At 40.0% G+C, this 21,166-nt stretch overlaps 1 protein-coding gene across 11 annotated transcripts in view; it reads right to left on the reverse strand.

The window, feature by feature from the left end:
• Positions 1–4,270: 4,270 nt before the first annotated feature.
• Positions 4,271–21,166, reverse strand: part of LOC143111641 (RNA-binding protein Musashi homolog 2) — a 295,188-nt gene continuing 278,292 nt past the window's right edge. For 6 of the 11 annotated variants that reach the window (XM_076273898.1, XM_076273899.1, XM_076273892.1 and 3 more), the window contains 3 exons: positions 18,210–18,364; positions 12,639–12,715; positions 4,271–9,315 (listed from right to left, as the gene is read on the reverse strand). In XM_076273898.1, the coding sequence (XP_076130013.1) occupies positions 12,674–12,715; positions 18,210–18,364 (197 nt within the window). In that variant the 3' untranslated portion in view covers positions 4,271–9,315; positions 12,639–12,673. Of the gene's footprint in view, positions 9,316–12,638; positions 12,716–18,197; positions 18,365–21,166 lie in introns of all 11 variants that reach the window. The other 5 variants (XM_076273891.1, XM_076273893.1, XM_076273896.1 and 2 more) reach the window with 1 other exon arrangement.

Genomic DNA, 21,166 nt, shown 5'->3' on the forward strand with positions numbered 1-21,166 from the left:
ATCGTAATGCTGTTCACAGCACGGTGAATGACAAACGATGACCAATGCTGTTCATGTTTGAGTTCATAGCCTGGTTATTTATCGAAGGACTTAGCCTACATGTCACGTTTTATATTTTATTACGATCACTTGCATTACCATGGGGTTAGTGTGTAGGTAATGCCACGGTTAACTTAACATGCCCACCATTACACTGGAGAGATGTTAAAAAACTTTTTTTTATTCTCCCGCGACGATAGGCTACTTCAGGTAATTCGCTCATTAGCTCAGATCAGTGACTACCAAACGCTGGAGAGAAAACTCAAACAAGTTAATGTTAGACTAGCTGTGTTAGTTTCTAGTTGCAAAATCAAAATTTCACTGGAGCTCCATGCTCTTTTGTAGGCTACACACAGTCTCAAAAAACTGTTTACAGCTTTTCGAGTTACTGTACAAGGTCATTTTTTTATAACGATAATGTAGATACACTTGGGTGGGTGCAATTGCGTTTTCTAAAGAATCTCCCGTCTTGGTTTTGTACAGAAATTAGGCCTAATATTAAGTGACACATACGTAAAAGGGAGAAAAAAGGTCACCTTCCTATATTTAGCAGGCTACGATATAAGGTCTGGAATTTAATTTAATATTGTTGTAATGGTAGGATAACTACACAGTTTACACAATAATTACACTGTGTTATAAATATTGTATATCAATGCATTTATTGACTGTCAATTACTTAAAATCGTGGCTCTGTCTATCATTGAACAGTAGCCTATTTAATGCATTCTAATCCATTGTCAATCACTTCCGGGAACTCTTTAAAGTTTACATGAACCACGTGACCTTAACGAATTTTGAACACCCATTGTCGCAACTCTCTATCTATAAGGCTCTGCCAGCAACCATTCATCCAATGTTCCAAAGCGCATTCTGTTTACTAATCTCATATCATTTTAAAAGGCTTGAGACAACATTGGAGAACCCCTTTGCAATTATGTGACCACATGATGTAATCTGAGAACTGCTGCCCTGATTAAAAAAAACAATGCAACTGATCTCAGCTGGTATTCTGTCTATAATGGAGTGGAATGGAAATGTCTAAGTGACCCCAAACTTTTGAACTGCAGTGTAATTCAACAAATGAGTAGCTAACTATTGGATTTATTGCAATTGATTGTATTGTTTAGGAGCAGCCCATAGGGATGATGGACAGCCATCATTCACCCTACTTCTTACCTTACCTTACCTGTCCTCTAAATCACCCGCTACGCCGTTGCAAAGGTCCATCCTCTCCTTTCTCCTCCATTTCACTAGTAGCTCTTAAGTTCACATGACCCCTTCTCCTAGGGCCCTTTAGAGCCACCTCTCATTATGTAGGCATTTAGTAGACCTACATTAGTATACATTTAATACCGCCACTGCATAAACTACTTTATGCTTGACTTTACTTTTCTATCACATACACACTCACAGACTGAAAATTAGGTGCTTTGTGCTGACATGCATCATACACAAATGTGGGGGCCTACAGACTGAGGTTTGTGTGAGCACATGGTCACAACATAATGATCACCTTGGGCTCTCTGCTGCAGGTTTATGAGAGATACAGAGATAATTAAGGGCTCGGCTGAAAACACCATCAGATTGAGGAGAAATGAATGGAGTCTTGTTTGCAAATGAATAGCCCCCTTATTGGCACTCCCGTTACAGATGATTGAAAATGCTATAAAAACCCACCAAAAATCACCAACAGACAATCACAATCATCTTAACACTATATGGGAACTGTATGGGAAGAGCGTGTTTATTTGAGGTAAATTTAGTCTGAAATAAAAAATCAACCATTTGTGATTTTTTTTTTTTTTAAACAAAATGACATCACAATGTTGGCACCTAACAATATTTGAATGCATGGCATATAGATTAAATAAAGTTGGCCTATGTTTTTAGGGATTTTTAGTCATACATCAAAGATTTCCAGGAATTCCATTAACATTTTCCAAGGATTTGTGTCTCTGTCCTCAGGTGTAAACTGAAGCCAGGAGCTTACACACTGGTACATGCAAATCCATTTAATTTACCCTAATCATGACTTCTGTTAGCCACTGCAGGAGTGAAATAGAAAATTAACAGAAGCAAAGCACATACCTGCTGACAAAACATTATTGGTTGTTTTCCCTTACCCGAGGGGACAGCGAACCAGCGCAAGGCATCAACAAAGCCCCATAAAAAGTCAGCATTGATTATTGTGTGAGCGTCACAATGCTGAATATGTATCTGATCTCTATTACACTCCGCTCTCCCAGGGCCCTCTGCTCGAACAAATCAATGGCCAAGGTGTTTGAGAGTAGCGTTCGGGTCCTCGACAACACATAATTAACTGGCTAGCAGATTATTTAAGGTCAGTGGGGTTTGTCTTTTGTTTCGACATAATGAACAAAAGCCCCCCCTGAGAAAAACAAAGAGGGGTTATTTTGGCGATATAACGCTGACTGCACACATCTACGGGCTAATTATTGATCAGTATCCCGCTCGGAGGAAATGAGACCTGTTTACCTTGATTTACAGAGGTGTCCTCTCGGAGGGCAGAGTGGAGAGCACGTGGCGGGGTCCGGGTACATAATCATGGCGCAGTGCCCTTGCCCTGCCCACAGGGGGCAGGGGGCCTAACAAAGGAGCCGACTAAAGTATTTTAATGAGCAGGGCAGGCAGGCGGTGCTGGACACTACTCTACAGAGTGCTAAGGGGAATAGATGGAAGGGGTCACTCAGGGGCACCGCTGGGGGGTGGTTAGGAAGATTCTAAGGGCTCAGCACTGACAGGGGGCCCCCAGAGAGCCCCCCCGATAATAATATATAATATCAGAGGGGCCCAGAATTTGTCATAGGGCCCAAATTTTCTAGCAGTGCCCCTGGGTTCACTGACAAAGTTGTGAGTCGTTGTGTGTGTGTGTGTGTGTGTGTGTGTGTGAGCATGGACATCAGGACATCAGAATAGGCGTTGTGACGTCCCTGGGTTTGTTTGTTTTTTAACCTTCTATTTTTTATTTTTTTTTAGACTAACTTATAAGACACTTATTTTACAATATCTGTTCTCTGTATCAATGTACATGTACATTCAATAGGCATGGTCATGCAAGGTTGGACATAGGCTGTCTCTCAAACCGCATACTTCCGTCAGTACATGGCTAGTGTACTCACCCGTGTATTTACTGTACTTCCATAGTGGCCATTTTTTTAAACTTTTTGACCGTTATTAGGGCGTTTTTGTGTTATCTGCACTATATACTTCAACTAAGTATTTGAAGTGTGCAAGTAGGTGGTTTTAGACACAGCCATAGTGTGTGTTGGATGCTGTGTGTGTGTGTGTGTGTGTGTGTGTCGTGCTCTGATGATGCATAACTGCTGCAACAAAGCAATTACCCATAAAGGATTAATAAAGTAGGGGAGAGCCGGGACAGTTGAAACACTTTTTAATTATATGTAATTTACAAAGCGATCTTACCACACTGAAAGCTAATATTTGGTCACTAGTAACCTATATCTGTCCTCTGTCAAATACAGATGCATTTTCAGCTTTGAACAAAACCGTTCAGGAATTATTACAGCAAAAGTGGGATGTGCGTAATGTTTCATTCATCCCTCCTGGTCGGGACAGTTGAAACAACATAAGGGGACGAATGAAACATACAGTTTAAGCCATATAAACGCCCCACAACTTCACAATTTTACTACATATCATGAATGGTACTCCCAAAAGGTTTTATTTTAGATAGATTGTTGCAGGGCTATACGTCTTTGTGCATGTCTGTTAACAACTCATTGCCATCATCGTGAAGCGTGTATGAAGCGTTTTTTGAAATATCATGCCCTGTGGATGATTCTGCAATGTTTATAGCTAGAACGGTAAGCTTTCCCATTTATATCATGTTTATATTGTTGAAAATGTCGTTTCACTAGGTTTTTATGTAAGGGGAACAGATGCAGGGAATCACAGGTGTGTGTGTGTGTGGTAAGGTAAGGGTGTCCTAGCCTGCTGTGTAGTGGGAATCATCATTTGTAATATGTGCAATTAGATTTATGGTTGGTAAACATAACAGGAGCAGTGTTAAAACAACTATTCTCAACTCCCCAGAATAAAGTTCACTACATATGTTTGGAGTCACACAGCATTGGTCTTGAGTGTATTGCACACCTTCAAGCAGATGAGCTCTGAATGACATTTCACAAAATTAAGAAAGCAAACAATAAACTTAATTTTGTTTTTATTTATTGATTTATTTTTTTCCAGACAGACACATCGATTTCTGGACCACAGTAGAGGATGGAAACCTTTCACAAACATCTTTTTTTATTAATATTATTTGAAAATACAAATATAAAATTATACTTTCCACATCTGAGATGTGAGAGACCCCCATCCATTTGAGTTTTATTTTTTTTATTTTATTTATTTTACAACAGGGCTTGAGCAAAGCCGTACAAGAAGAAGACCTGAAAGATGCTTTCAGACATCAGTCAGTCAGTTCCGTCAGTCTCTTGCAGTAAAAAGACGTTAAACGTTAAAAAAATGGGCAAGTGGTAGGAATGGGCAAGGCAGAATGGGGAAGTAGAGAGTGACCACCATAAGATTCTATATCTATGGTGACAACAATGACAGAACTCCAGCGCCTAGCAACTCCTCTTACTCAAGAGAGGCTAATGGAAGGACAGTAGCTACTGTATGCTGTCACTTTTCCACCGTCCAAGCGACCGCTACAGCCAAATAACACATCCATTATATGGTTACCGGTAAGACTACCCAGTAGGAAGCTCACTCACTGATTAACAGTCATATGTATGTATTATCATGATTATTATTTTTTTTTTTATGATCATTATTAATATTATTGACATTATAATTTTGTGTTTTATGAAGCAACACTGGACACCATCCCTGTTCCACTTTCTACAACATGCTAGTCAAGGTGAAATGTTGGGAGTCTGAGCAATGTAAGCAGTGTTGGCCACTATGCTACTGTATCAGCCCGTCAGGAAGTGGGGCACGGCAGCAGTAGTCAAAAATATGAACAAAGAGGTACCAGTCCATACATACAGCAAAACATGAATGTATGTCTGTTCAACACAGGACTGGAAGATGAGGAAAAGTTGGCCATTACCTAGCACTTGCCTAAATATTCAAGTTTAAATGGATACGGTAGTACACCCCAGACACCGTCCTGCTCCATTTTTTTCATCCTTTTTTGATTTTTTTGAAACCAACAGTTATCCAATGAAATCACTAATCTAGTAAGATGTGTAACATTCATCAGCTGTTATTTGCCGTCAATGGAAAATAAAAAGATGTAAACTGAGCCATGCTACCTTAAAGTCCAAGCTACGGGATCAAATGTTACCAAAAAAAGCGGAAAAAAATAGGTCACTAAAAATAGAGATGGTGTGACTATTTTTGTGGATCACCAGTCTTTAGTTTAATCAAAACTTCCAACCTCCCAATTTTTTTTACCAGCAACTGGTGTTTTCCCTCTATCTCTCTAAATACTTGTCTGCCTGCAAGATATCTTTGCTATGTCAAAGGAAAGGTATGACTTAGACTATAGGATCTGATCTGTCCTGATCTGATTGGGTTCTGCCTTTAAGAAAGGGTCACACATGAATCCTTACCCTGCACATAGAGAAGGTCCCTACCATGCATCAGGTTTAGTCCTAAACCCTGTGCCTCCGGACACAAACTGCACTCTAAGCCACCTAGCTAGCTAGCTAGCAATAGATAGTCATTTTGCTAGCTTCTGAAAGGGGCATACATCAACTTCTTGTTGTAGCCTATAGCCAGCAGTTTGAAGAGACACTCCAGGTGTCCTAAACTCACAAAGCAGACTAACCCCATAACCAGAAGCCATTCAACTTGGAAGGCAATGAAATCTCATTCAAAAGAAGAGACATTCTGGGCAAGAACAGGTCTTTACTGTCTAATGGCAACATTCAATGGGTTCGCATATCATTTGTAATCCATGTAGGCCTACTATGGAGTGTCTGTGTAACTGCCTCTACTTTTGCCAATTTAAAGGATTATGTAGGCTAGACTTTGTAAACAAATCAATTCAGAGATTGAGTTTCAATTAAATTCAAAGTAACGCTGTAATCAATCCAGCCCACCTGTTGCATGGTTCTATCAACATGCTACCTTCAGCCTCAGTATGATACAGTTTTGAGGCAAAATAAACAAGTCTCTAGTTTTAATTAAAATAAAGCACTGGTGTCCTTGGAAGAGAGTACAAAAATAATACCCAATGTGTCCAATTCAGGTGTTTATGAGGCAAAAAATAAAAGAAAAAGAATCTGTAAAAGGCAGACGCGTTTAGAAAACAGAGTGGTATCCAAAAATAGCAGTGCCAGAGGCACTCGGGATATTTTCAAAGTGTACAAACATCAAAACATAGAACACGTTTTATTAGTAATATCATAATAATAATTATTGTAATCATCATTATTAGTCTGTGCGAACCTTCTAAAAAAATAAAGATTTTCTTTGACATAAAATCTTTTTAATTATAGCTTGTGTCCCTCTTAGAAAATAATCTAAAATAAAAGTCTTGCATTAGCTTTTAAGGTAGTATGGCACACCCCCTTTCAAAACATTCAAGGTGTGGGGATCCAAAGAATGCAGTTTAAACGTCCATCTTACAGCATTATATATAATTCTCATCTGTAAGCTTTGGTTAGTTGAAACCATGTGAAAACCGCAAACACAAAAAACAAAACAAAAAAACAAAAAAAAGTATACAGTACAGCAAAATTGCTATAAATGAACTGGTTGCAATTTTGTGTCAAGCACTGATAATATGAGAAAGTTCTATCCTTACTGGTCCTAAATCTGCTACAAACTACAAGTTTTATTCTAAATACATAACATCTACGACTACTTACAAAGACTAGAGGAAGGTGAGAGGAGGATCATGGAGAGAACATCAAAGAAGATCGACATCTACACGGGTTCTCAAAAACAGCACTCTGTTACGAGGTCTTCTTTTGCACAAGAATGAAATACAATGATGAACTAAAGATTGTATATCGTCATGGGGATGGAGGGTGGTGAGAGAGGAATTGATGGATGGATGCACCGTACATTAGAATAATATCATTATTATAATTATTCATATAATTATTAACAACCACAAAAATGTCAGTAAAACCCTGTTGCAAAATTGAAATCAGCAATCAGGAACATCTTTTTTCTTTTTTTTTTAGTTTTGTTTTTCATTTGCTTGTCTGTTTACATGTGAACTTTACAATAGTTTTCTTCCATTTTTTTTCTCAGGTTAAATTATTACTTGATCATATCTCCATATTATTTTAAAAAGCATCCAGCATCTAACTTCACCTGGTTGTTTTCAACATCATAATCAATAGTCAAACAAAAACAAAACAAGAAAATAGATTAAAATAAAACAATACATTTGCAGCAGGAAAAAAGACAAATGTACATCAGAATATACAATAAACCATTATCATAACAATCTGCACTCTAAAACAGATCCCCATATGAATCTCAATCTGGCCTAAGCCAACCCTATTTAAATTTTGCACAGCATCTATGATTACTACTACGACTAATCATGAGCTGTGGGCCACCTGACACCAAACCCATACCACAGGAAACTGGATGCACCCCCTCTATAAAATCAAGACATTAGGTTATAAATTGGTATTCATTGCTTTGTTTTGACATTCATGTTACAACAGTTCTTCATACCTTACTAATGGTCAGGACCAACATTTAAACAAAACAAAAAAATGGTTCAAATCTTTCATTCCAGTCACAGTGCAATGATTTTATTTCCTTGTACTCCATCAATAGTCTTGTTATTTTAACTCTCTCATGAACTACTGAAAATAAATTAAATTAGTTAACTTTAACCCCCAGGTGAGAGACACGGGGCTGAGGTATGATATCAAAATGTTTGCCTTCGTTTTTCTTTCAAAAGAGAACAGAGCAAAATAATAAGCTGTCCTCACCGGCTCTGCTACATAAGAATCCAGAACTTGTGTTCTGAAGGAGAGCGGAACCGTCTGGAGCAGACAAACGACAACAAACAAACAACGACAACATCAACAAATAACATAGTACATTTTTCCCCCTCTAGAGTATAAAAGTGTCAGGATGCGAAGGTCATTGTAAAATATCTGGACAGAATTCAGTTGTTCTCTTTAACACTAAATACAGTGTGCTTTGGATTTTGCCATTATTCTCTTCAAAATGATACCTATCCCTTAGATGTCAGTTGTGATGTTAGAAGCCTCCATATTTGTTTTTTTTCGTTTGTTTGTTTTTCTTAAGCAGCAACCTGTTCTCTTCATTTGGAAATATGCTGGTATGACACTTATGATGCTGTTCAGCTTGTTTTTATTTACAGAGCAAGACATCAGTACTCTGATATATCATAATATATTACCACAAGGATATCTGCTGTCTTTCAGTAACAACTGAATGATAGTCTTTTTGAGTTATATTCTTTTGTTTATATACACCCTGGGGACACTTTGTTGAGACACCATCAGAAAAAATATCTTTTTTCCTTCTCAGTTGGTTATATGCAGAGACTGGTATAATATTTACATTTTCTTAAATCTCAATTCACAATGTATTTATATGAAAAATGTTATAGTATACATTTTGTTTCTAAACGACAAAAAACAACACTTATAAAAAAAGGACCATAAAAATATTGGAGTCCTCTTTGTATTGCCCAAAAATAGGTAATTATGGTCAAATAATGAGACACCACATTAATTAAAAACAGATACTGTACTAAGAGTTTATATCTTTACCTTCTCAATTTCCACTTAAAATGAAACACGTGCTTTTCCCCAACTTGTTCTGTCTTCTCACTTGTTTTATATGTGCGTAGTAATGACACGTTAAGAACTCGCCAAGTATTGTACCAAAGGCAATAGACTTGCAAACTCTTTCAAGGTTAATCCTATCAATGTCGAGGTGGAGGTTTGGGGATAAAACAAAGAACATAGAAAAAAATGACATAAAATTACACATAAAGTAAAATGCCAAGTAGTAGGATGAAAGAAAAGAAATCGCCATTCAACAAATATATCTGAATATAGAAGTTTGGATTTATGGTACAGCAGTTTTTTTTTTTTTTTTCGTGAGATGATCTTGACTTATCTTTAAAAAAAACTCTTTTGTTCTTTGTGGTGCCATCTCCTTGTCTCCTTTACCAGTGGGTTGCTGTAGTGCTCGAAGTCTCATGACATCAACTGTACACTAAACCAATTAGAATGTCACTTCCGGCTTCCCAGGACCTCTCAACATACTCTTCTGTGTCAAAACAAACAAACAAACAAATACTGTTAAATGTCTGTGGGCTGACAGTTTCCAATACTCAGCACATTCACTTTCTACAGAATGTGTCTTATATTTCACATAGGTGTCTTATAAGCATTAGAATACAATCAGTAGTATAGTGCAGTGTGTGTGTGTGTGTGTGTGTGTGTGTGTGTGTGTGTGTGTGTGTGTGTGTTGGGGCGGGGGTCATTTGACTGCTGAATTTAAAAATGGGCATCTTTTGTCAGCATAACTGCCTGTCTTTCATGGCCTTTCATGAGATGAGCTGACAGCTAAATAAAAAAAGTGCTTTTGAATGACACCAATACAAACACCTCTCTCTACTTGTTGCTTCTGCTGGAACAGAACTGACATACCCAGATCCACCACCACAATCCGGTATTGTCTGGGAAGCTATGGCATGAATCTGGCTAACAGTCAACTCTGCAGAGAACTGAACAGGCCAGCCCATTAAGGTATTCAGGATTGCTAGGCCATTCATGTGGTCATGCAAGTCATAAACTACAAAAGAAAAACTACAACTACAAGCAGTGATAAATCATATTCTCTCTACAAGCACAGAGCCTAACTGACTTGAGCACGCCACACTGTCTCATTGAGACTTCTATCCTATCAGACATTTTAGAACTTGATGTTTTGAGTAATAGCTTTTACTCAGCTCACAGAAGGTCAGCTAGGGTTGTATAAAATGAGATCACATCAGTCAAATGATCACCCATTAGTATAAGTATATAAGTATATATACTCTTTTGATCCTTTGAGGGAAATTTGGTCTCTGCGTTTATCCCAATCTGTGAATTAGTGAAACACACTGCACACAGTGAACACACAGTGAGGCGAAGCACACACTAATCCCGGCGCAGTGAGCTGCCTGCAACAACAGCAGCGCTCGGGGAGCAGTGAGGGGTTAGGTGCCTTGCTCAAGGGCACTTCAGCTGTGCCTGCTGGTCGGGGTTTGAACCGGCAACCCTCCGGTTACTAGTCCAAAGCACTAACCAGTAGGCCACGGCTGCCCAAGTAGAAATACTGTAAAGCCATGCACTGACAAATAGAGACACATTTTAAATCAGTTGATTCATCTGAAAAGCAGAGTTGACAGGGCAAAATGAAGCGGAAAACATTAGCGAGCACTACAGTAGGTAGTCACTCCTTGATACAGAGAGATCGGTGAAGGAGAGGAGAGCTACACTGAATGGTTAATCTGCAGCCAGAGGGCAACTGCTAGTGACAGAATGGATCTAGTCCAGATTAAGAGTGGATCTGGTGCTGGAATGGACCTACTCTAGATTAAGAGTGGATCTGGTGATGGAATGGACTTACTCTGGATTAAGAATAGAACTGTTGATGGAATGGACCTTGTCTAGATAAGAATGGAACTGGTGATTGAATGGACCTTGCCCAGATTTGGCATGGATCTGTCCCAGAATCATCAGTTACCCAGCCATGGACTTGGACATTAAAGAGTAACTGGAGAGATGCTCTAGGTCTAGGACTCTATTCACCTCCTCTCACTTAATAGATGAGACACCGACAGCAGAACTGGCTCTACAGATGGTGACTGATGCCAGGAGGCTAAACTTCTGTTTTAGCAATGACTCATAATCCATTTGATAAGATGTGTGACATGAGAGAGAGGTGACCTGAATATTACAAATCTATCCTAGAGACCTGTGAAATGTTTCATTCCACAATGACAAACATCCACTCATATGAACATATTAAGAGATATCAAATTTTCCCCATGGTGTCATCCCCATGTCACCTGTCCTATTTTGCAACAACTAAAGAAATAACTTAAATAAATAACACAAAGCATATTACAGTGTGCCACTGAGTAAACAAAAATATGTTACATTTTCTCCACATGGAAAACTAGCCCCAAGTGGGTACTTGTCTTAAAAAGGTGCAGTCAGGGATTTCATGCGATTTCAGGCCCATAACATTTGTCACATTTAGCAATCATGTCCTCACGACCGATATAGCTGCCCATTCTGTGAGTACACTGTTAAAAAACCTGGTCTCTGTAGGCAGCCCAGGCTCTGAAAACTGGAAACTAATAAAGTAGGGGCAGCCTGTGTCCTAAATAAAAATTGAGTGGAATATCTCTGTGAATACTGAAGGGATGGGTGAGCTACCTCTCTGGCATATTTCGTTTGGTCTTGATTGAAATATAATGTCAGTTTTTTTTTTTACAAAAGCGTCTGCTTATAAATATAAACATAAACACAAACAAACGCGACCTCCTGCTCAATCCCTTACTGCACCTTTAAGTGAATCACCTCATTTGCCACCTTCCCAATGTCGGGCCAAAGCCAGGCAAATTATGATGTGAGGAGACTAATCGCTTGCCATGATCTCATCTGGTTCTTGATCGTGCCTCTGCGGGATTTCCTCAGGGATATTGGCCTCAGGGTTTCTGACCTCACCTTTACCCTCAGGCCAGTTACAGTAGATGAAATTGATACCAGGTGGGCCTCTGTCTCTACATGGTACATTACTCCCCTTCAGTGCTAAAACTGACTCATCAGGTTGTTGACCTCTGACCTGAATGACCTCTCTTTCACATTGACCCCTGCGACTCTAGTGTGATGTTCTGCCATACATGCTGAAATTGAAGATGTATGATTATGTTAGCGTTAACTGTTAATAATCCACCAAGCAAAAAACGGCAACAGCAACTTTAAATTATTGTAGCCTAGTACCATCCAGTATGGATGGCTGAACTTTAACTGCCCTCATTAGATCTGGACATGACTTTAACATTAGATCTGGACATGATGTTAACATCGTGGCAACGTTGTAGGTGGGATTTAAGACAATACAGATGGGCATCAACCTGACAATGGGGAGGTAAACATTTTTCATTCTTGAGGTTTGAAGCCCAGCAATTAAATTAACACCTGTAAGCTCGAATATAGCCTTGTCTCAGCCTGACTCAGTGGGTGTGCGGCTATTGATTCCATTTACCTCCAAGTAGACAAGTCATATTCAGGACATATCATTAAGACTTTTTTTCATTAAGACTTTTTTGCTTATGAATACAAATTAATAAGAGAAATACCATAAATGCAGCAGACATAGGTGCATCTTTGTGTGTAATCTTTGTGTAAAGTTTGAAAGAGTATACTCAAAGCTTGTATTTTATTCTATAACTCTAGAGCATGTATGTAGTTATGGTGTGGGTGAAACAATAGACAAGACAAAAGAAACACCAGAAGGTCTGGTGACCTGAAGAGCACATCCAGTACAGACTGAGATACAAATCAGGGCTTGACATGGGAGTAGAGGAGACCTACCTCCACCGAGATGGCCACCAACCATCTGCTCTGGTTCAGTGGTATCCGTTTGTGAACGCTGTCGCTATCAGTGGGCCCTGAAAGTGTGGAGAGAGACAGTCAGTACACATTTCAGTCGCACAAAAAAAAAAAAAAGGCTGACCCATCTGTGCGAATAGGTAAATGGCCCTAGCTATTTTGGTAAAGCTCAGGTAAAGTACTAATATAAACCATGATAATGGGGACAGTGGAGGCTTTTTTTGCTAGTGCAGTGCACTCATGTTTAATTTGGTTATGCCAGAACTTTATGACAGAAATATGTAGTGATGTTCAGCCAGCCGGTCTGTCTTCATCGTTTTGCTCTTTGCTGTGCTGTGCTGTGCTGTGCATGTTCTAGCTGGGTTCTCATGTACAGCATTGGTACAGCAGGGAGGCCTCAGTTTCTTTATGGGCCTTCAACACTCACATATGGAAAATGGTCACATAGGAGCATTGGCAGCATCGGACACCTCTGATAGTCATTGCCTTTCTGCAGTAGTGGGCATATCTATTTTTTTCTCTGAGAAAGTCAACAACCCACACACAAGTTTTTTTTTGTTTTTTTCTGGGGGGTGGGGGTGGTGAAGCGTCAGCCAGCTCCACTTATCAATCGTGTCATCATCCCATTGTGGCAGTGACAGGACGGATCAATTCCGCCAGACGCCCGATCGCAATCTCCTGATAAAAATAAGACACAACAATGCCTCAGCAGTGGTGACGCAGTCCCCCCCCACACACATCACCAGGGGGCTGTGGGGAGTAGGAACGAATCACCGAGCGAAAAGTTTAAAATAGCACGCGACAGAATGAGAGGGAGAGGTGGCGAAACACAAAAACTGCTCAGATAACCATTAATTTTAACAGCATCCAGTTGCAATTTTTAGGATGCCCTGAAAATAGCACACAGCACAAAAGGATATATATATATATATATATACCCTTTTCCAATGCCTGCACGGAAGAAACAGCCAACTGACGGTCAGACTGCAATGACAACGCCACAAATTGCTGTCCGATGAACAAAAGATGAGCATACGCAACCCACCTCAGCACTTTTAACTGACACTACAATTACACCCTCTCACTTCTTTCTGTGTGTGTGTGTGTGTGTGTGTGTATGTATGTATGTGTGTGTGTGTGTGTGTGTGTGTGTGTGTGTGTGTGTGTGTGTGTGTGTGTGCGTGGGTGTGTGTGTGCGAGTGTTAGACTGGTACCAGACTCAAACAGCAAATGGCGGGCACAAGAAGCGGATGACGCCGCCCAATGGGTTGTGACATGTCAGGTTCCAGTGCGTGGCATTTTTGGCGCTGTCTGGCACGGGAAATTAATGGCAAGGAGCATTTTAGTTCCAAGCCATTTCCTGCCTTAATGTGCTGCACAAAGACCTCATCTGCCTGAGACGCCTGAGCGCCACGCTGCTGCGGCGAGGAAGCCATCTTGCTGGATCACAGTGCCGCCGCCACCGCCCGTCACTGCCTCGCCAAGACTTTCGGAGGCGGATTAGGTCACATTCAATTAGCACGGGCGGAAATCGTGTTATTAATTTTCATTGCAAATCACAGATCCGAGAGCTGTGTTTTTTTCCCCCCTCACAGGGTAAATAAAATGTGAGAGCTGGTGATGAGGTGGGCTTAAAGAGAGAGAGAGAGAGAGAGAGAGAGAGAGAGAGAGAGAGAGAGAGAGAGAGAGAGAGAGAGAGAGAGTTAAAATCCAACCCCTTTGTCTGAAGTATATCACCACTTCGTTAAATCTATGATTTGTACGCAGCACAGTTTGCAAATCATTGTAGAAGGCTGAAATGCAGACGTCCTACATCAAATGTTTAAACTACAAGTGCTCAACCTGTTTAGCATTGGAAATTTAAATTTGACTGATACACTCAAGAAAACTATTTGAACAGGTGTTAATACAGTGAATACCAAAATGTCTTGAGTACTACACTGTCATAAAATTCAAAGTTAACACTCGGTACTCTAAGCTAGTATTGTAGTCCGTGGTAAAATTAAAAATTAACCTTTACTTTGTATAATGAATGAACAGATTCGTGAAATGGATATTAATACAGTTTTTGCCATGTTTGGCAGCTAACTGTATAAATGTCCTATAAACTATGAAAAAAGGGGAACATCTCTCTCTCTCTCTCTCTCTCTCTCTCTCTCTCTCTCTCTCTCTCGGGTTTCAGGCTGACATTTCATTAGACTCTGACTATTCTGATGTGAGTTGAGACAAAAAGCAATTAATTTTTTTTGTCCTGACACCTCTGACATCCAAAGACAACAAATGTGCTCTGGCAGCAGGTTGTAAAAAAGGCCCATTAAACGCTTCTGTTTGACAATCCCATAAAATGTGATGGCTCATTATAAGAACATCTAAGTATATCAATTTGGCTATTCTCTTAGGTTTTTCTCTCGACTCATTCATTAATCTGTGGTTCTTTGTCTCTCTCCCTCTCTCGCACTGCAGCATTTTCTCATATTAAATCTTTCCAGTCTTCAGCTGAGTGAAATGATTCATTAAATCTTCACACACAGACTAGGTCTACTTTCCGAAACGTTTCATAGGATCAGACAGAACAAGGAAAATGGCCACCAGAAGAAACCATATTGTCACACATTACTAAGTCTAGTCATTAGTACATTGCATAGTTTAACAATATCGGTCATGGTATTAATGAATAAAAAGAATACTCATATACTGCCTAAGGGTCCTTAAAATCAAGTATATTTTGGCACTGGTATGGCATACTTACTTCTTATTACTACTATTACTACTAGACTAATAAGAACACATGTATTTAATTACCATTCATTATATATTTTGGGATATTTCGGGGTCTATTTTAGCAATCTCAAACGCCTGGTCAGAGTAAGAAACGCAAAATGTAAAAACATTTAAGGTGTTTCAAGTTCACATTTGCTAATTAAACTGTGATTTTGTGATCAGACACCGAGCACATTGTTCAAAAGGGTTGTTCTTATCTTTCTTAATCAGTCATGGGTGTGTTTTGGGCGTAACATATTTTAAATTCAATGAGAATGACATTTGTCATTCAATAATGTTTGAATGAATAAAAATACTACGGATAGCCCCTGAAAATGAGTCGTTGCCTGGGACTCGTTGTTAAGGGCTGCTTACATCTTGTGCGTCTTCACTGCTGTGCTTTATGTGCTTTTTACTATAGACCAGGTTTTTCTTGGTCAGTGGCGTAATCAATTTTTAGTGGGTGTAAGATAGCGATTTTTGGATCAAGTGCCAGACCATGCCTACTGTATGTTCGTTCATTGACACACCCATGAGCGCAATGTTCAATGGAAGTGGGGCGCATGGTGAAAAAGTCATCACCGACTTGGGTGTATGATATGAACAGGACTTATGTTGCGCTTTGTGCCACATTGCGCCAGGTGCAAGATCACTGGCGCCTTAATGCAGGGGCTTACCTGGGCTTCAGCCCAGGGGCCTCGACCAATGAGGGGCCTCCTAATAATAATAATGATAATCAATAATAAACGGCGTGTCTGTATTCGCGGCGTCATTAGCCTACTCTGGAGCTAGCCTAAATAATTGAGCACATCGTAGCCTACTGCTCTACAATTAGGCTACATCCATGCAGAGGCCCCCTTTGTCTTCTCCAATTCTAAAGTGTAACAACATGTAACAAAACGTAATAAATCCCAACGGGTGTAGAGGAGCTAGAGGAGAGGCTGAAACTGACTGACAAACTTATCATACAAAATCACTGTTTATCCCCCGTAAGAAAACGGAACCCCCCGACACGACAAACACATGCACTTTTGAAAAGTTTTTGAACGTCCATATGTGTACCCATCTTTTAACTTAGCCTGCAGCCAGCGTTGTAAAAGTTCAACGCTTGTTTTCGTGCAGTAGGCTAGCCTTTTTGATAAGCGATGTCATGGGTTGGCTGACGTGATTCGAGGACTTTCTGTTCCTGTTTATGTAAAGATTTTGCATAGGCTCAATAATGATAGCTACACTGCATGTTATTAACCAAAAGCGCACGCTATGTAAATAGGCGGGGCAGATGATTATTTAATCATAATTGATATTTGCGGTTGGGGGGGAGGGGGGGGCCTTAAAAAATATATAGCCCAGGGGCCTCGGGTGGTATTAAGGCGCCCCTGTGCAAGATATGGCCCTTTGTCCGAAAATTCAGACTGCAGACTCTACATTACTGCTTATCGAGGTGCTGTCATTGCATAACACATCAGACGACCATGTAGGCACTGGCTAGAGTACACTCGATGAAGGTGAGTGAATTTTAATACTATTCCTAGACAACACGCTTTAGCTACATTTCACACATATCATGATGCAAATTTGGCAAATCTAGTTCTAGTTCAGATGAAGAAGGTGGAAAGAAAGTGTAGAACACATCAGTAGAACACATCAGTACACATTAGTGGTGCTAATAAAAGTGTTATATACTATATATACTGTATATATAATATAATGTAAGAATATAATTTGAATTCTTATGCATACGCCCCATTTTGAGTATTTTGCCCAACATGTAATTCATCTAGTAGATCATTGCTCCTACATACTTTGGCCTATAATCAAATGCCTGACCTCTTTGGAAAGCTTAGACACTGTAGTTTCTTGGACAACAATGATAGAAAAACTGTGTGATGTACTGACACAGAGTTACAGAGGCTAGAATATTATTTTCTCATTCTGCCGGATAATAAGCATCTCTGAACTGACCACATTTCAGCCCTCTAGGTCCCTTGAGATGACTTAGAAACACAACTGAGCCCTAGCATCAGGTCTTGTGAAGCTGTGTGGTAAAGTAGATCAATATAGAATGACAACTACTTACTTTAGACCATTATTTGCCAAGGTATATTCTGGAAACTCCCCATAGTATAGGACTTTTGGTTATCCAAAATGCATACTGACTGCATATGAACCCCTTTGTGTAGAAGCATAATCTTGGTCTCAAATAAAAATGTAACACATTGAAGTTTCATGCTTGTATTTGGATTATACTTCAGGAGTTCTGATATGGAATTACTACACTAAATATGGAATAATTACAAAAAATTATAAATCTTTATAATTTCAATTTTTAATTAAATTGGTGGACTATACATCTGCATAACTAATATTGGATCAAATGACATGAATATTCAATGTCTATGGATTCTTGTGAATATTTCAAGACCCAATATGCTATATCTAGCATATTGCTAAGGATATACACTGCAGCTAGAAGGTAGGGAAGCACCAAAAGCGGAGACATTAATCTGACAATGTAAAGCACTACACAAATTTTACATGACAAAGATTGTCATATATTGATTCCCAAGAGTCCAAACTTTCAAATGATGTATAATATGAGTAATGTAACGCTGTATGTAATGTATATAATATATGCTATATGATTTTACTTTAAACTGTTAATTTTAATGTTTGGACAAAAGTGTCTGCTAAATGCCATAAACATAAATATATATGATATGAGGTCAGTGTGTGTGTGTGTGTGTGTGTGTGTGTGTTTGTGTGTGTGACGCACACACTCACATGTATACTCACAGCGATACTGTGTCCAAAGCCGGAGCCGGGCTGGGGACTGGCAGCGCTGATGTAGTTGCCCACGCCAGAGTCCTGGCTGGCGGCCGCATACAGGTCAGCCACAGGGCCCGGGCTGTTGGCACCAGGAAAGCCCCCCGGGCGTGGAGGGTTGGCGCCTACCCAGGGCGATGAGAGAGAGAGAGGGAGGGAGAGAGAGAGAGAGAGAGGGTCTCAAAATGAGTAGAGAGAGTGGAACCCAGGTGTTAGCGACTGCAAAAACAGCGACTAGCGGCACCAGATAAGGAAGAGCAAGCAGCAGAGATTACAGTGTGACTTTGAGGAAGGCGCTTTGGACTGGAGGACAAGCCAACTGGGATATAACTCTGTCACAGTGATGTGCAGCTAAAGCACAAGAACATCACAGCTAAAGCACAAGAACATCATCAAATGATATGATTTCATTAAATTTAGAAAACTTTGCATTGATTGTAATACACTTTGCATTGAGGGTTATGTGTTTTTCAGTAAGCGTAATATGTATGTGTTAACTGTGAATTATAATTATAATCCTTTTGAAATGAAAATCTTTGACATTAATATAGAATTAGTGCCAGTGCCCTGGTGTCAATCTCGAATTTAATGTGCGAATTTAATAAACCTCACCTTAAAAGGCAGCCTAGAAACAATAATTTCATTGCCATTTGTAAAGCCTCTTAAATGCAAACATTATGAGGGCAATAATTCCTCTGTAATTACATTCATTTCACATTAAATAAGACCACATATGAAAATAATTGCTATAGTAGTATTTTGTGTTGCCAATTAGCAGCCTCTCTCTAAATGCTAAAACATTGCATATATTAACAGTGTTATACAGTGTAGAATACACAGGAAATGGTGTCAGGGCTCTTCGGAAATCATAGTAGTCAGGCTGAGCATGCACTGCGCTGCTAAAAAACATCATGCAAGATTTGACAAAAAAACATGCACGCAAACAAATGGCTTTAAGCATCATGTTTATGTTGAACACCTGAAGCTTATATGAAATGCATAGATGTGTGTATGTGTGTGTGTGGGTGTGTGTGTGTGTGTGTGTGTGTGTATGCAGTGGTTAAAGTGGGATTTGGCAGGTGGAGGAACTCTAAAATCCAGTGTCGGTGCAACGGGGAAAAATGACTCTCTGTTGGACAAGATATTGAGTAGTGTGGTGTAGCAATACTTTTTGGACAAGAATTGCTAGCTTCTTGGTCACCTCTGTATACACGCGAATAATTAACTTACCATTTATTTTAACAATATCATCACGCTATATCGTTGGTATGAAATAATATATTTATTATTAATTTATCTGAGGTGGCGGAACTGCGTCCCCCCCCACACACTTTAACCCCTGTGTGTATGTATGTAAGTGTTTGTTGTCATTAATTTTCTTTAACTTATGTGTGTAATCTTACATCTTCATTTTCAGCATGTATGGCAGAACATCACACTAGAGTTGCATGGGTCAGTGTGGAAAAGAAAGGTCAATCAGGTCAGAGGTCACAATACGGTTGGGCAACTGCCTGGTGAGTCAGTTTTAGCACTGAAGGGTCACTAACGTTACATGTGGATACAGAGACCCAACTGGTATCTATTTCATCTAGGTTTCTGTTTCCCCTTGGTTTCTATCTCATCTTTTGTGGGCCCTGGGCTCTCTTGAAAAAGAGATGTACGATCTCAATGGGACTAAAGGATATTTATAGGATAAATATAACTAAATAAAATAGCACTGAACTAATAAGGAGTAGCAGCTACAAGACAGCGACTAGTGGCAACAGATGAGGGTGAAGAGCTCCTTTGTCTTGAAACGTTTTACTGACCGACCGGCTTTTGATAGGCTAATGTCATCCTAACGTTTTACTGACTGACCCGGTTTTGATAGCCTAATGTCATCCTAACCAAAACCTCTGTTTGGATGAGAGCTCTCAATTAGCCTGCGTCACTGAAACCACAATTTAACACTGCTGGATAATATGAGACTACAAGACCCAGAGTTCCTCCCTGAAATCATCCCCCTGAAAGTAAGCTGATCACCACACACTCTTCCTCTTGACTAACATTCAGCATCCGCCCGTCTCATCCTGCCGCACTGCACCTCAGCACACCTGGAGCTGACCTGCTTTACCGTGTGCTCATCTCACACCCCGAGTGTCTAACAGGATCTCTCATTAAACCCTTTTAGATCCTTTTGGATCGAGCCCTAATCCTCGTTTACCCATAATTGGTGGATTCAGCTTGAACCGCCGGGCCGAGCGACTGAACAGAGTCTCTTCTCTTCTTTTCTCTGTGTGAGCGAGCAGTAGGATTTATGTTTTAAACTCGCAGCGCCTCGGGCGAGAGCTGCCACTGCTATTAACTTTAATAGCCAAACATGAGCTGCCCTTATTGGCTTTGACTGGTTGGTTAGCAGCTTCCATGCTAATTGCACGAGCTGAGCTTTGATTACACAGCATGTTTCAGGACCCCAGTGACTCAAGCTGGGTTTGCCCAGTCCAAAGTCCTCACATTGCATTGTGTTCGGATTTATGCCACCGTGTGATGCACTTCCATTCTGACAGCGTGCACAGAGACTCACATGGGAAAGGGGAAGTTGCTGACGCAACGTGATGATCGCATAAGCTGTAAATTACTGCGAGAAATATTCTTTTTTTTATTATTCATCCATCTTCATTTATTTACTTACTGTCAAAGTTCAGAGATAGTTGACCTCTCTCTCTCTCTCTCACACACATACACACACACACGCACACACACGCACGCATGCACGCACGCACGCACGCACACACACACACACACACACACACACACACACACACACACACACACAAAACCTTTCCTGTGTCTCACTGAAACTTGGATAACGAGTCCTGATGACCTCTAAGGGACCCACAATGCAACCATTCGGTCCTTGTTGCCACAGCAACCAAGAAGCACCAAGC

This window comes from Alosa pseudoharengus, unplaced genomic scaffold, assembly GCF_046254945.1.
Source record: "Alosa pseudoharengus isolate Yale_2024_CS ecotype anadromous, Long Island Sound unplaced genomic scaffold, YU_APseudo_1.1 YU_APseudo_1.1_scf_8, whole genome shotgun sequence".
In the NCBI taxonomy this organism is placed as follows: Eukaryota; Metazoa; Chordata; class Actinopteri; order Clupeiformes; family Clupeidae; genus Alosa; species Alosa pseudoharengus.